The sequence below is a fragment of the Styela clava genome, chromosome 7, assembly GCF_964204865.1.
Source record: "Styela clava chromosome 7, kaStyClav1.hap1.2, whole genome shotgun sequence".
In the NCBI taxonomy this organism is placed as follows: domain Eukaryota; kingdom Metazoa; phylum Chordata; class Ascidiacea; order Stolidobranchia; family Styelidae; genus Styela; species Styela clava.
Genome location: NC_135256.1, coordinates 14,383,134 through 14,399,000, shown reverse-complemented (window position 1 = coordinate 14,399,000; position 15,867 = coordinate 14,383,134). Strand labels below are relative to the sequence as shown.

Genomic DNA, 15,867 nt, shown 5'->3' with positions numbered 1-15,867 from the left:
GAAAAATTACGTCATTCCGACGTCACAGTGGCGAAATAAGAGAGGGAGTGGTCACTTTTTTGTGGCTTTGGGGCCAGGCCACTGAAATGGGGCCAGGCCACGGAGAAATTGGGGCCAGGCCACGGAGAAATTGGGGCCGGGCCACGGAGAAATCGGGGCCAGGCCAGGCCAGGCCATGGTGCTATGCAGTAATACGGAGCCACACTCAAATTCTGGTATGAAAAGGTGATTAGTCCTATTTTTTGTTTGTTTAACAGGTTAATGATGATCTTGAAGGTACAGGCAAACCTAATTAGTGAAAAGAATACGCTTGAATCACATTTAACCGAGAATTTATTGCCTGGAAATACAGGATAGAAAATGGAGCCACAGACTAGAGCAGTTCAGTAATATAGAGCCACACTCAAATTCGTTTTGAGAAGTGGATTAGTCTTATTTTTTGTGTGTTTAACAGGTTAGTAATGATCTTGAAGGTACAGGCAAACCTTATTAGTGAAAAGAATACGCTTGAATCACATTTAACCGAGAATTTATTGCCTGGAAATACAGGATAGAAAATGGAGCCACAGACTAGAGCAGTTCAGTAATATGGAGCCACACTCAAATTCGTTTTGAGAAGTGGATTAGTCTTATTTTTTGTGTGTTTAACAGGTTAGTGATGATCTTGAAGGTCCAGGCAAACCTAATTAGTGAAAAGAATACGCTTGAATCACCTTTAACCGAGAATTTATTGCCTGGAAATACAGGATAGAAAATGGAGCCACAGACTAGAGCAGTTCAGTAATATGGAGCCACACTCAAATTCGTTTTGAGAAGTGGATTAGTCTTATTTTTTGTGTGTTTAACAGGTTAGTAATGATCTTGAAGGTACAGGCAAACCTTATTAGTGAAAAGAATGCGCTTGAATCACATTTAACCGAGAATTTATTGCCTGGAAATACAGGATAGAAAATGGAGCCACAGACTTGAGCAGTTCAGTAATATGGAGCCACACTCAAATTCTGTTATAAGGTGTGGATTAGTCTTATTTTTTGTGTGTTTAACAGGTTAGTAATGATCTTGAAGGTACAGGCAAACCTTATTAGTGAAAAGAATGCGCTTGAATCACATTTAACCGAGAATTTATTGCCTGGAAATACAGGATAGAAAATGGAGCCACAGACTTGAGCAGTTCAGTAATATGGAGCCACACTCAAATTCTGTTATGAGGTGTGGATTAGTCTTATTTTTTGTGTGTTTAACAGGTTAGTGATGATCTTGAAGGTACAGGCAAACCTTATTAGTGAAAAGAATGCGCTTGAATCACATTTAACCGAGAATTTATTGCCTGGAAATACAGGATAGAAAATGGAGCCACAGACTTGAGCAGTTCAGTAATATGGAGCCACACTCAAATTCTGTTATGAGGTGTGGATTAGTCTTATTTTTTGTGTGTTTAACAGGTTAGTGATGATCTTGAAGGTACAGGCAAACCTTATTAGTGAAAAGAATTCGCTTGAATCACATTTAACCGAGGTTCATATATAGGTTATAATATATATATATAGGTTCATAGTTTGTATATTTGAAAATCTCGTAATTCTCTACTTTTTAAGTTTGTTTTTAATAAATAAAAATATAAGATATCCCCCGAAAATAAGCCCTAGTGTTATTTTTCGGAAGAAAATTGAAATGAGACCCAGTCTTATTTTTGGGGAAATATGGTATATCTGTATATGGAGCCATACTTGATTTCTGTTATGGAGATGATTTTGTATTTTTTTTTTCATGGTTTTCAACAGGTTAGTAAAGATCTTCAAGTTACAGGTAACCATAATAGTATGAAATCATGTTTGACTGTCTGAAAAGTAAATACTTTGAAATTTGTTGCCGGGAAGTGCAGTTTGAAAAGTGGATTCATACAGCGAGGTGATTCGGGGACGCAATGTCTGAATGTTGTCGGAAGTGGAATAGTCATAGTTTTTATTTCATATAACAGGTTTGTAATGATGGTTAAGTTACTTTACAACAATAGTACCATAAGATTTGTTTCACTTTTTGGGGAATTATTGTTTTTTGTTCAGTATATATGCTGATATGAGTAATGATCGCAGTGAAACAGATACTATACGATAACTGAGGAATGTATACAAGAATTAGGCTGTAAGAAGCTGGTATCATATCAATTTGATCATAGATTATGAATATGAAAGCTAATTTGTAGTTTACATTTACCAGGTTGGGAAAAATATTTCAAGCTTATCTTACTCAAACTATTTATAAGTAAACTATACATTTTAGCCTAATATTACAATGTATATTATTTATTAGATAACATTAGCTGGCGCACTGGATTTTTCATTTAAGACTGGTTTTAGGGGAAGCTTTGATTCACACTTTTATATTCGTTCGTCATTCAAATGGTTTGAGTAGAGATTTAAGTATATATTTGTTTTTGAGATTGTTCTGCAATGTTTTACGGTTGTGACAAAGCTAGAAATACTTATTAATATTCCTTATATTTTTATATCCACCTGAAGCATGCATAACATATTTGTATTATATTCTTGTGATGATTACTACTACATACATAATTGGATCTGATTTCAGGGATTGTTTAAATTGATAATGAAACCAGGAATCAAGCGAAAAAGTTTTTCCGAGAAGACATAAAAATATATTCTGAACGAGATTCCACTACAAAGATTAAATACTAAAATAGATGGAATAGTATAATGGTAAGATTTGGTATTATTTGCCTTGATCACATCATTGTAACAATAACTGTACAGATGAGACCTGAATACAATCTCCATGGTTAAATTTTTTTGTTCCAGTCAAGATTGTGTCTAATAGTCAAGTCTGAATTTTGTACATTTGTTTTCCTAAAATAACATTTGCAAGTTCTTTCACAATTTTTCTTGACTATTTGCTATTTTTATACTGTATTTGGAAAAATTTCATTTCAAGAGATGTTCTCGCAAGATGTTTTTTGCAAATGGTGTTCCCTATTAAGCACTCTTTTTTTTATAAAAGTGTAAGATGTGAATTTTTCGCCACTATCGGTTTCATTTTTAAATATTGCCTCAATCACTAAGCATTGTAAAGAAATACATGTAATGCCTAATATGTATTAATTGTATCACATGATAAAAAATTGTTCAGTATGGCTTTAACAAATAACATAATTTTTGTGACATCTCAGGTGCTCACGTCGTAACGACATGCAAACAGTTGTCGTAGTTTCCATGTTATTGATTTTGCTTCTCCAAAACATCGCGTACATAAAACAATAGAATGACGTGGAATTGGCAAGTGTGGTATTATGATTGCTCGAAGATTTATTCAGATTCTACGTACCTCAATGTGAGTTTGACGTATTGTTTGTACTGAGCTTTATAGCAGGACATATGCAACAATAAGTAAAAACAGAATAGAATATAAAAATTGGCCCATTCCATTTGTTTCCTAACCTAATGAGTTTTTGATAATAAGTGATCTGCGATGTATACAAATCAGGGATGGACCAAGCAGTCTTTAGTCCAGGGGTTCTCAACCTGAGGTTCGCGAAAAGATTTCAGGGGGTACTTGGATGGCAGTCGAGTTTTTGTGTGTTGCTGTTTTTAATATCCTTTATTACTACCAGAGGAAAATGCGTGCCAATTGAAACATAGTTTTTCCCTGATCTTGCGTTGTTGTGATTGTGACGTAAACAATGTGAAATTCACAGAAAATACAGCGTGCTGCGAGCACTGGAGAGAGTGATATCCTTATTGAAACTTGAAAGGGATTTTATTAGTTAGGGCAATATTAGTAACAGGGAAATTAAATTTAGTTTTATCTGGTCAATAAATTGTTGTTTCAACAAATTGTTAATCGATATATCACAAATTTGTTCGGTGTCACATTACTGGGGGTTCGCGTTGATTGTTTCGTGCCTCGGGGGGGGGGTATTTTGCAGAAAAAAGGTTGAGAACCCCTGGTCTAGTCGAATAAACACCATGTTTTATTGAATCTTCGTTAGATTTGAATTGACTAGTTGACAATGATAAAAATGATGTAATAATTCTATATGAAACCTACATACTTCCTTCTGTTAGATAAATTTCATCCCATATTGTTGCTAACAACCGTGCCATAAAACCCCACTCCCTAATATCACTACCATTTAATTTTACGTTTTACCTGTATTCTCAAAATGGTGTGCAGGATTAAAAAGTATTTATTGGTGAAATAGGTATTTTGATTCCCAGTACTGTAAAATAATAAACCACTCAAGTCATCAAGAATTTTAACATAATTTTTTTGTTTATAGCTTGGAGAGAAGAAGAAATTAAATCATGATGACAACAATACAGACTCTATATAATTTTGGTTTTATATTGTGTAGGAGATACTCAACCTTACCAGTGTAGTTGCTAAAAACAAATCTGAAAAAATACCAAATTGAATTTTGCGAATTTTCCCTTGAATCTCTAAACCAGTTCCAGTCAAAAGAGTCTTACAATTTCCTTGCTTATGATTATCTAATATGCGTTTGTACTACTGTTACTTTTCCGATATATCTATGATGACTTATATTGAAAAAACAGTCTTATGATTGAACATTTATCCCTGATATTCATTACGCTAAATATAATTGAAGTAATTATCGGTAATAGGAAAGTCTTAAGATGCTAACAAAAAGGACTCCCTCGGAGATGAATCTTATTTTAAAAAAGATTATGTTGGAATCCTGCCAATCTGGTGTTTGCAATTTTTTTTTGCATATTTTCCAATAAATGAAACAGTTAATCAACTGGTATGCATGGATCTTGTTTTCTGTTAGGGATAATGTATAACGGAGAAGAGTAGTCTTTTTTGTATGTTGAGTATTGGGATACTAGTGGTTGTGATAGCTACCGATATGTTGTGCCTGCAATTTGTATTACAAATCTAAAATATCTTAGCGTGTAAACCCCTGTCAATTGCCTATGCAATACAGGTAGAACTACACAATTTGTCAGTACGGACTTCATTTAATAATAGCATTTGAGTCACTGGAATTATTCACTGATCTATTAACCATGTATTGTATGAAAATAATTAAATAACAACACATATTTGCTAAAAAAATAACAATCACAAAAAGGTATGCAATATCGATAATGTATCGCTCGCAATATAACCCCCTCACATAAGTAATACATTGGGTGAGCGAACACGTACTACTTCTTTTTTCAATACCTTTCCATCTAAAATATGTAGGCTTCAAACTTTACTTGAGGTTTTGTTTGCTTTCCCGATTCTATAATCAGTTACTCTATCATTTGTTTTTATCTATTATTTTATCGTCTATTGCTGATTATGGAGTCGAAATAAACTTATACCTCTACATTTGTAATGAGTAAGTGTTCGAATACAGCATTTTCCCTGGTTGTAACATACGATACGGTTCAATTGTACAAGTACCGTACATGTCTTAACATTACCAGTTTCCACATTACTTATAAACAAAAATATAACTAAACAAATACGGATGTCTTAACATTACCATTGCGCTGGCCTGGCCCCAAATATTCTGAGGCCTGGCCCCATTTTCTCCGTGGCCTGGCCCCAATTTGTCCGTGGCCTGGCCCCATTTTCTCTGTGGCCTGGCCCCATTTTCTCCGTGGCCTGGCCCCTTTTGTGTGGCCTGGCTCCAAAGCCACAAAAAAGTTATCACCCCTGTTGCGAAATAAGGCCCACCGAAGTATGCGGATGGTCGCCCAAAACACGCAGACGATAACCCGAAATCGAGCAAGCTATTTCTCTCGTTTTCTCGTCGCAACGATCACGATAGGAGGGAGAACCGGCTTTAGCAAGTTCTTATCGGCGGCGCAGATGCCATTTCGGGCGATCGTAATTATACTTTGGCAATCCCTATGACGTGATGGTGACGTCGTAGTGACGTAATTTTTGGATGGCATAGTCAGGTGAGGGTTAGTAATAACATATGCAAAACTCGTTATGCTACGCCCACTGGAAGTACTTGTGGTACTAAACTATACTAGACCCCATTTTCTACTAACGAGAGCCAGCGTAGATCGGATCGGAGAAACAATAGGCATGTCTTGAAGAAGATGTACTAATTCGTATTGCGGCACCGAGCGGATATAATCCGCTGAAAATTAATTTCTTTCGGTCCGCATACTGTACATGTTACAATCAAATGTCACATTCGCAATCAGCATTCTCACAAATAAGAATGAGTAAAACGATGAGTAAACGAATTAAAACGATCCATGTTACAATTCGTGTCCAAAAAGACCAATGCCCAAATATACAAACATTGTAGTAGTAGTATATATTTACTGGACAACATAGTCGAATAACTACGTTAAAGAGCCAGCTGTGGAGGAATTATCATGAGGAATTTGGCATGATACTCCCCAAGTGAAAGACACCAAAACGGATCACTTGCGTATCAGTGTTGTTTCAATTTGCAGTCGTTCAACAGTATTTTGATTATTTTATAATCTCGTTATAGAGGAGGAACTGAAGTAGAAAATAAACCACACCCAACATCACATTTACATCAGGATGTAGGTAAGGTAGTATTCAATTGAACTGCAATAGATTCCGGATTTAGACCTGCGCCGAGAGTGATGCAGCTTACAACTTCGGGTTAAAAAAAAATCTGAATTTGTATTATGACGTCATGGGTGACAGTGTGACGCGGACTAAATATTTCTACTCAGGTCCAATTCAATTCGTATTACAAATATTCCGTGAATATGAACGAGATATCTTTGCTTGTCGGTCAATTACATTTCGATCTACTTTATGACGTAACAAGTAAAATAGTTTACTGAATTATATATCATTTTGTGTGGAAAATCATTTGAGATTAGCATATTAGCTTGATGTTTGTCGGCTGTGCGTTCATCAAAAATGCCAATCAGGCGAAATAAAGTCGGACTCGCGACGGAGCATGACGGCGAAGGGCATAGGGTTTCATGTGGCCGTAAGCGACGAGGCAGAAAATTTCGGAAAAACTCTCACCAGGTGAGTGACTTATGATTGAGAATTAAGATATGATTGAAAACTATCGCCATATATTCGAATTAATTGTTGAATAACTTATGCTCAGGCTTCGCGGCGCCAACTTAGAAAACCAATTTCACATTTAAAAACTGATAATTATTATGATTGGACACGAAATGTATACACATGGATTGATTTGTTATTATGTTGTTGTTGATCTTGTGATTGTTAGAATTTTTTCCTTCTCATTATTATTATTCATGCATAACATGTTACCAGTGGTACGAATACGCGAGAGTTACATCGCACATGAATAGCTAGCTCAAATCTTATACGCTGTGGAAACTCGGCTAAATAATTTGATATCACAATAACAATGATCACTTATGGGATGAGGGGTTCTATACGACGCCTGCATCCGCATCGACATAAATGTCAACTCTCATCAAACCTCAATAAAATTCTTTTTTTTTTTTGAACGTTTGCCTTCGAAAACATACATCCGTCCCGTCTCCCAAGAGTTTGAAATGCTGGCTCCAATGTATCTCGAAACATGGCTTAAGCGCGCCCTGAACCCCAGCCGTGTCGTCCCGCACTTTTCCTCGCTCCCCTTTTCTGGCCCTACAATTTCATTCTGCTGTGGATTTTGGCTCGCCGTCAATCAACTTAGGGGGCCCTCATGAACATCGTTTCTCAAATACATACCATTTTTTTAAGAATACAAATAGCCTAGTTTTATCTCTAAAAGCAAATTATTTACCACCCCCTAAATTTTGAAACACCCCCTAAAAAGAAAAGCTGGGGAACATACTGCGTCAGATTGTTGCCAAAATTGCAGCTTGTATTTCAAATACGGTATATGAATAACTCTCGGATTTATAACGAAAACTGAAAGTGAAGAAACTGTCAGGACTTGCTATATTTTTTGAAAATTCTGTTTTTAGTCCATCATATCCGATGAATGGAAATTTTTGTCTAGTTCAGTCATTACTATGCTTATGTTAGCATATTAGGTTAGAAATCTTAGATTAGAGTCCTGCGCAGTCCAGTCAATTCGACATACAACATCTCACCCGTGGTGAAATAAACTGGCGAGATATACCGAACTGTTCATACAACGATTATGCCAAAGCCTAGCAGCTCATCACCCCATTTGTAGGGTAGGCCGTTTGTGTACAGGGCCTTATTCGGAGCGGGGGATGAAACATTTGTAAAAAACCAAAGTAAAATATTTATTTTCAAACGATTTCATAATTTCTCAATCTGTTTCTAGCAGCAAAATGAAGCTTCGTCCTATTTGACTGCAGTACAATGCATATATGCGTTTGCATCATGGTTTGGTCGGGGAATAAAAAAGACTAACAAGATCTTGGTAAGTCATGATATTTTTCAAACTTCCTATTTGAAAACTAGCTTCTTATCAGTCCGGCCACCACCATCAAATAGTAGGTTGGCTGTAGGAAATAGATCCAGTGATTATTGTGCTGGCGTTCTGATCTACCTATTGACATCACAACAAGTATAAAATCTCGGGTCCGAATGAAAAGTTGTCCGTTGATATCATACGCTAGGTTATCCGGCATGCAGGAAGTTTGGTATACCAAACTGCGAAGATTCCGTTTCTCTAATTTCAATATCTCCCGGCTCCCACCACTCAAGTAACCGCATGCAATAGAGTCTTGTTAAATCAAGAGTGTGAAACAACAATTATTGCTTTGCTTCAGACATTCTCCAACTGCTGTAAACCATCGGATGGAAACAGTGGTGACGAAGAAAGCATCGATGAAGTTCATAGTGATACAGGGGTAAACACATAATATATACGGCATTACTTGAAATATGTAGTCCATATCTATTGCGTGTTTATCCTACAACTGCCAAGCAGTTTTAGTCCGTTAGTTTAAATCTGAACGTTAATTGAGATAGTATGAATTATTACAACACAATATATCCTGTGATTGGTCAGTATAACTTGATTGACCTAAAAAATGGCTCAGTGTGAGTGTTATAACAGAATCAATTAATAGGGTATATTAGTTCAGTTGTCTGTCGCAAAAAATCTCAATTTGAACTTTATCACACGGCAAACTTCAATAGATTGTTATTTCACCAATGAAACATTCGTGTATAACATTGTACCGTGTATCATAAAAACTGACAGAGACGAATTCTATTCCAGTTTTTTGAGTAGTATTTTTTAAAGTATAGTTCACGTACTTTTTAAACTTGATTATTTAGAAGACTTCTTCACAGTCTGCAAATCAGAACGATATTAAATCTCCAACAGTGGAAAAGCATCATTCTGGAATCGGGTAACGTATACTTTACATGTGGTAAGCTAGTGAATAAGAGAGGAAGTTTTTTAATTACAAATTTATGAAATGTGCCGATATAGTGTGAAAGCAAACGTCACAATACCGACTTTGGGTTCATATCCAGTATTGAGGTATATGACATGGAATGCTACCCAACTCTGTTCATATTATTTTTGATTTTTATCTCAACTGCAATAACGAGTAACCTCAGATTCTAGATTCGAATGGTTATTTTTTCTTAAGAAAACAGATTATATTTTTAGGAATAAATTGAATTTGAGTGACCAACTGCAGTTGAAAAAGTCATCTGACAAGATTAGTAGAATCAATGACAAAGAAATACTTTCTGATATCGACCATGAGCGATACAATGAGGGAAAACGTGGCAACGCTCTCCCACCTCTTGGAATACCTGACACGAAATCACCAAGGTTAGAATTTATTGGAAAACCAGACCAACCCCGGCTTATGATACTGAAGATCTATACATCCTCTAGAACGAATTTATACATAATTATATTTTAAATTTTAAAATTCGTCTGTAATTGATTCAAAAATTTATTACGAATGCTATACTCACTGCTTGGCTTCGTATTAGCCAGGTATTTGCAAATAAAATTGACAATTATCCTTCATTTATTCAAAACGAATGATCTGCGCAATACCTAAGAGTCTGAGATTAAAATTTTCTTTTGTATAGTTCTGTATAAGTAATCGACCATAAGCCTTTTCATTTTATAATGAGTGATAAATCCAATCGTTTGTACGAAAATTTAAAATTTCTCTCAATATTTCTCCAGACACCTCGTCAGCGAAGAAATTTCGAAACTTCAGTCCAATGGTGATACACAAACGGAACACCCTACCAAAAACAACACGAATGTTGGAAAAGAACTTTCAGATTCGAAAAGTTCTAAAAATCAAACTCATGAGGCGACATCAGTGTCTGTTCCACCTGTATTGACTGAAATATCGTTGCCATCTAGCGACAAGTCTGTCGCAGCGGAATTAAAAGATAACAGTCAGAAAATTAACATAGGAATGGACGACAACATAGTACGTGAAAAAGCGCTGACTTTCTGGAATTATATTCTAAACAAACCACTTCAAACTTGTAAAAGCATTTTTATTTGCTCAGAAATGTTGTTTTTTATTATATTAGTATTGCAGATTGGGAACTTCGAAAACTCCATAGTTTGTCCCAAGACTGTGGAGTAAGCTTGTTTTCATTTCAGATTCAAGGTCGTAGTTTCGAGACGAGTGTCAATGTCACAATTTTTTGTCACAAAAGTTTTCGAATTCTCGATCCAGAGTTGGAATTTCGAACTTTTTAGGATGATAATCGAAGCAAAAAGTTTAAAATATTAAGTTGACAAAGCGTTCCTAACAGTATATTAGGAAGTTGCAAACGCAAAAGTTTTTATTATCAAAATTTGATTTTCTCGGGAGTGTGGATAGAGAGTAGGAAACGAAATTTTCATCAGCCCAAAGATGGGGTTGACGTCAAAATTTTTCTACTGGGAGTCGAAAAATAGAGCCATTTTTTTTCAATCGTTGGTGTCGATCATACTTTTTTTTCCACAGCCCTAATACGTCGATCGGTCACGGCAATTCTAAAATTCATTTGTGTAATCTATGTCGAACAGTGTTTTTTTTAACCCTAACTTCATAGGTCTAACCCTCAATTTGTTACTTGCGTATATATATAGACTTGTGCAAAACGTTGAGTTGAAAACACCTTTAAAAATTTCTTTCAAACAGTGAAGGTATTGATTTTATTTAATGATAATATCGCAGATGAAATTCATGAAACAATTAGATGATCAGAAAAAATCATTGATTTGTGGTTTGGAATCAATTGCTTCGACGAAACTATTGTTTGAAAAAGGCTTGGAATTTATTAACAAAAAACAGTCTCAAATGAATTTGAACATAAAAGAAGATTTTGGTTCGACAGGAAAATCAACATCGTCCGAAAATATTTGCAATTGTGGTGAGATGCAATTTAACTTTGTATGTTTTTTAATTTGTATACGATATTATATGTGGACAGAGTGCATGTCGTAGTCAACTGTCAAGAAAGTAGGTTCATGTAATGAATAAGATATATTATAATGTCGAATTTATTTGCGTTGAATACTGCAGTTTATCAAGCGGAAGACTCTTCAAGCAACCTCAAAATTGACAACATAGCCGAAACAGAACAACAATTGCAATCACTCATTAACACAGCGAAAAGATTGGAACATTTTCTAACATCTTCAAAAATATGGGTAAGTCCTGTGTGTTAGCTATAATCACTACTTATGGCTTCATAACGTATAACGAGAGTTGAAATATGGTCAATTACATTAAATTACATTGGAGTTACCCAACTAGCTTCGAGCAAATTGCTATAAAAAATTCATATTGCCTGGACAATCCCGAATGCATCAAAGCTGAATTGTATATAGAATTTGTCGTGACAAACGCCATGTCACCAAACTTTTTCTAATGCCATCTTATCTCGTATCTGTGGCAGCTTGCCTATGGATTGGTTAAGAATGAATACTATAACTTATCCTACTTTAATTAATTGCTATTTTTGCAGACAATGGAAAAATCAGATGACGTCAAAGCCAAGGTATCGCAGAATATATTTTGACATAATTTTATCTCATCTTGTTTTTGAGTATATATATGAGATTGCCTTTGTGTGGAGTCGGTGCCCGGAGTCGGAGTTTTAATAAAATCGCTAGTAAAGTCGAAAGTAGGGATGGAATATTGGAATTGAATATTCGAATCGAATTGAATATTTAATTATTCAAACCATTCCAGATGAAAATTCAGAAAAAACGTGAATTCGTCTATTTATTGAGTGAAGCCACATTTTCACAATACTATTCTGGCATATGACTCTTTACTTTCTACTGATTGGTGAAACACGTTTCTTTATCAATGTGTGTGAAGGTCGAGCAAATTGTCCTAATGATTCTACGTTTTTAGTAATTTATCGGCCAAGTATTCGAGATTTGATTCGAAAAAAATATTCGATTCTATTCTGAAATCTTCAGATATTCGAAAATGCCAGCCCTAGTCTAAAGTTTAGACTATCCTATGCGTTGGACTCAAAAGTCAACACATAAACTGAGATTGAGTTTACTCGAAACTTGCAACGGTTTTTAAAAGATCCATTTGACCAACGTTTTCGTTGTCAAAATTTGGTTATCTCGAAGTAACTACGTTTTAGCCACAAAAACCAAATCCCAAAAATTTGAAATGCTCGGATAGACTAAAATCTCGAATCACCGAACAAATTATATAGCGTAATATTGTATTTTGCAACGCATTTGATATCTTTCGCTTAATAAATGGCATAGAACCATATTTCCAACAAAATCTTCATTTGTTGTATTTGAACTGTAGAACCCAGTAGCAAGAAAATCACAACCTGATTTGCAGTTCTATACTTTCAATTGTGGAAGCACCTGCTAACTTTTTAGTGTTTTTTATTTCAGAAATTTGACCAAAAATCAACTCAAACTACTGATCATACAATCAGCAAACAAAAAGTGGAAAAGTTTGGAGTGAGTATATATTTCTTTGTAAGATGAGATTTATAAATTTCATTTGGGTTATCCCGGAGAAGTTGGTATTTTTTTTCATTACCGTTCAATTCTGTTATGTAACTTGTAAAAGCATTTTTTCATAGGAATCATCCTTTTTCAGAAATAGAAGCATAAATATTAATAAGTTGGCCAAACTCAGTGGTTCCCAACAGTTTCAGACAAGTTCCTCCCTTTACTCACCTCGAAATTCGATATTTCTTCCTCGCTATTCGAGGAAATTCTGTTTTTGTTATTTGTTCATGCGCATGATAGGCGCGAGCAGCATTCTTGTTTTGGCTCATTTATAATGTATTCATAAATATATATATATATATATAACAAACATATTATTAAAACAGTAATAATATTATACGGAACGTCATTAGTCAAACTAAACCAAAAACAAAGTAAGAGTTCCTCCATAGGAACAACATATTTCTTCATGAAGGAATTCCTCATCGATTAGAAAACGTTGGCTTTACTGCAATAACGACTCAAAATCTCTTCATTCTAAGGTTACCTTGTGCGTCTCCTGAAATTGTGCATGATATGCGGCAAAGCCCCAATCCTATAACCATGGTTATATTTAAATCTAGGTAGTTGAGAACAAGGCTGCTTCAGTAATTACACCTCAGACTGACGAAGGTGCAAGTACTCTGCTGAGCAGCAATGCAAATGTAAGTCGATTTGATCGTTATCACGTAAAATGTTTACCAACCTCCCCTTTCAAATCGAACTCACCAACAATAAGGGTTCTCTCATTTCAGGACGCCATGCCAAATTACAGCTTTGTAAGACATATGAAACAGGATAAGAACAGCCAAAACCTAATATTTGCTGATGTCACCACGCAAGCTACAACGTAACACGCTTTACCAAATCTATAACCTAATTTCCAAAACGGCCAACATATCGCTAGTCGCGATGCACCTTACCCATTTGTTGTGGTCGTCCAACGTTAAAAAAAGGAGAACGAATTTGCTGATTACGGTTCCATTACTTTCGCACCCACGTACATTTGCACCCGTATATTGCACCCTGGACACTTGCACCCGTATATTAAACCCTTGGCATTTGCACCCGTATACTTTTGCACCCACGGATATTTGCACTCATGGACAATTTCACCGATACATTTGCAATCTTAGATTTTAGCACCCGCATACAGATTGCAACTATGAACATTTGCACCCACGGACATTTGGACCCAAGGAGCTTTTCACTCATGAGCGTTTGCACCCATGGACATTCGCGTCCAGGACATTTGCACCTGGTACATTTGCACCCACGAATATTTGCATCTATGGATATTTCCATGCAGCCATGGATTTTTGCATGAATTGAACATTTAATCATAAATATATATTTTTTTTTAGGTAGCAGAGGACAAATTTCCTTTGCCATCTACGTCTGCAATTGACGATGCTACCGTACCAACCAACGATACAAACGTAATATTCTTTCGCGGAATTTATAATCTTAAACTTAGCTTAGTTGTAACCGGTGATAGATTTAAAATTTAAGAACGGGTTATCTTTTGTACTAAACTCTCTAACAACGGGTTCCCTCGTTTTAGGCAATACGTGTCACTACGCAAGTTGGATGAACGTGACACGCTTTACATAAATCTACAGTACATAACTTTGGAAACGACGATTGTTACGCTAGTTGTAACCTGCGATTCGCGTAATACATGTTCTGAGCTCGTCTAACGTCTAAAACAAAAAACAAGAACTGAATCGCTGAATAGAATTTATTAACGAAAAATGAGCTGATATGGGCCATTCCAAGCAAAAGTTGAATTCCATCAATTTTTTAAAAAGTGTAGTGAAAGTAATTTTTCTTTATTTTTGATATCAAAAGGCATTGGAATTTTTTTGGACTGCATTCATTTCATCGAACAATTTAAAATTTCACCCAGGTTTTTGATGGTTTATAAAAAATGGCCTGAAATGTAGAAATTTTGGTATAATTGACATATTTCGTGATGATTCCTGACACAAAGTGTTTGATTGTGTGGTACAGTTATTTCATATGGAATTGACGCACTGGATTTAAGTTAATAAAGTTTAAATGTTTGCAGTGCTGTAGGACATTTCTTCACCTATTTAACGATTTAATACCAGAATTTTAAGAGATGATAGAGGCCGCTATTCCGAAGTGGAAAAATGTCCTGTAGTGTCACGTCCTGTAGTGTCACATACAATACGCACATTATTGGCATGGATTTTCAGTGTTACATTAAGTAACTTGAGCAACACATAGAGGGGTAGTTCAGCTACTGCACCAGAAAATATTATGGGCTCCTACTGTACCATCGCAAAAATTTACAGCACAACACATCGTACTGTTAGTGCATGGTGGATTTGCCGTCCTGTGGTGTCACGCTATATTTTACTAAATTTTTTTTATCTACTAAGTCAGGTTGGGTGTAACTTTTGTGCAATTTTTTACATGTTCAATAAAGCAACTGATTGGACAATGAAACAAAACATGTAGCTGAAAATGTGAAAATATATTGAATTTAACAACATGCAAAATTTCTGGAATTGTCCTGTAGTGTCACTTGGAATAGCCCATATGGATTGATGATAGTGAATATATAAAATGCAATTCGTGGCAAGATTGTACGATTACAAAAACTTGCTTTACTATATAGCTTGCAGTTTTGGAATATTTTTCTGTTCCATTTGCTTTGAGATTATTCTAATCTAATGCATTGCTTCTCATTTTTTAAAATATATATTTTAGCAATCCCAGACGATCGAAGTGAACCAACTGGAAAATGTTGAAGTCGATAAAGCAATAACTCAAAAATACGCCCACGATCCTTTCTATGATGAACCGATATGCAAAGTACGCCAACAATACACAATGGTATTACATGATGGTTGTCAGTAATTCGTATTTTTGTTTGTTGCTCGACGGCATGATTGTTAGAAAAAATAGTTACATCCATAAAACTGTTACTTTAGGCACAA

At 35.5% G+C, this 15,867-nt stretch overlaps 1 protein-coding gene and 1 long non-coding RNA gene across 6 annotated transcripts; both read left to right on the top strand.

The window, feature by feature from the left end:
- The first annotated feature begins 50 nt into the window (after window positions 1-50).
- LOC120335010 (uncharacterized) lies at window positions 51-4,783 on the top strand. Of its 5 annotated transcripts, none has more exons than XR_013477434.1 (4): window positions 51-225; window positions 1,782-2,717; window positions 3,185-3,345; window positions 4,295-4,783. It is a non-coding gene; the product is annotated as an uncharacterized LOC120335010 (long non-coding RNA). The 5 variants fall into 5 exon arrangements; XR_013477433.1 differs by lacking the exon at window positions 51-225 and adding an exon at window positions 1,286-1,515 and having other exon boundaries at window positions 1,548-2,717; XR_013477435.1 differs by lacking the exon at window positions 51-225 and adding an exon at window positions 1,289-1,407.
- A 2,073-nt stretch (window positions 4,784-6,856) lies between these two features.
- LOC120328606 (uncharacterized) lies at window positions 6,857-15,800 on the top strand. The gene is made up of 13 exons (XM_039395137.2): window positions 6,857-7,005; window positions 8,258-8,356; window positions 8,709-8,789; window positions 9,223-9,296; window positions 9,563-9,730; window positions 10,100-10,355; window positions 11,097-11,292; window positions 11,445-11,572; window positions 11,890-11,922; window positions 12,797-12,865; window positions 13,483-13,563; window positions 14,263-14,337; window positions 15,638-15,800. The coding sequence occupies exons 1-13, from the start codon at window positions 6,892-6,894 to the stop codon at window positions 15,785-15,787; spliced, it is 1,524 nt and encodes a 507-aa protein (XP_039251071.2). The 5' UTR covers window positions 6,857-6,891; the 3' UTR covers window positions 15,788-15,800.
- Window positions 15,801-15,867: the final 67 nt, after the last annotated feature.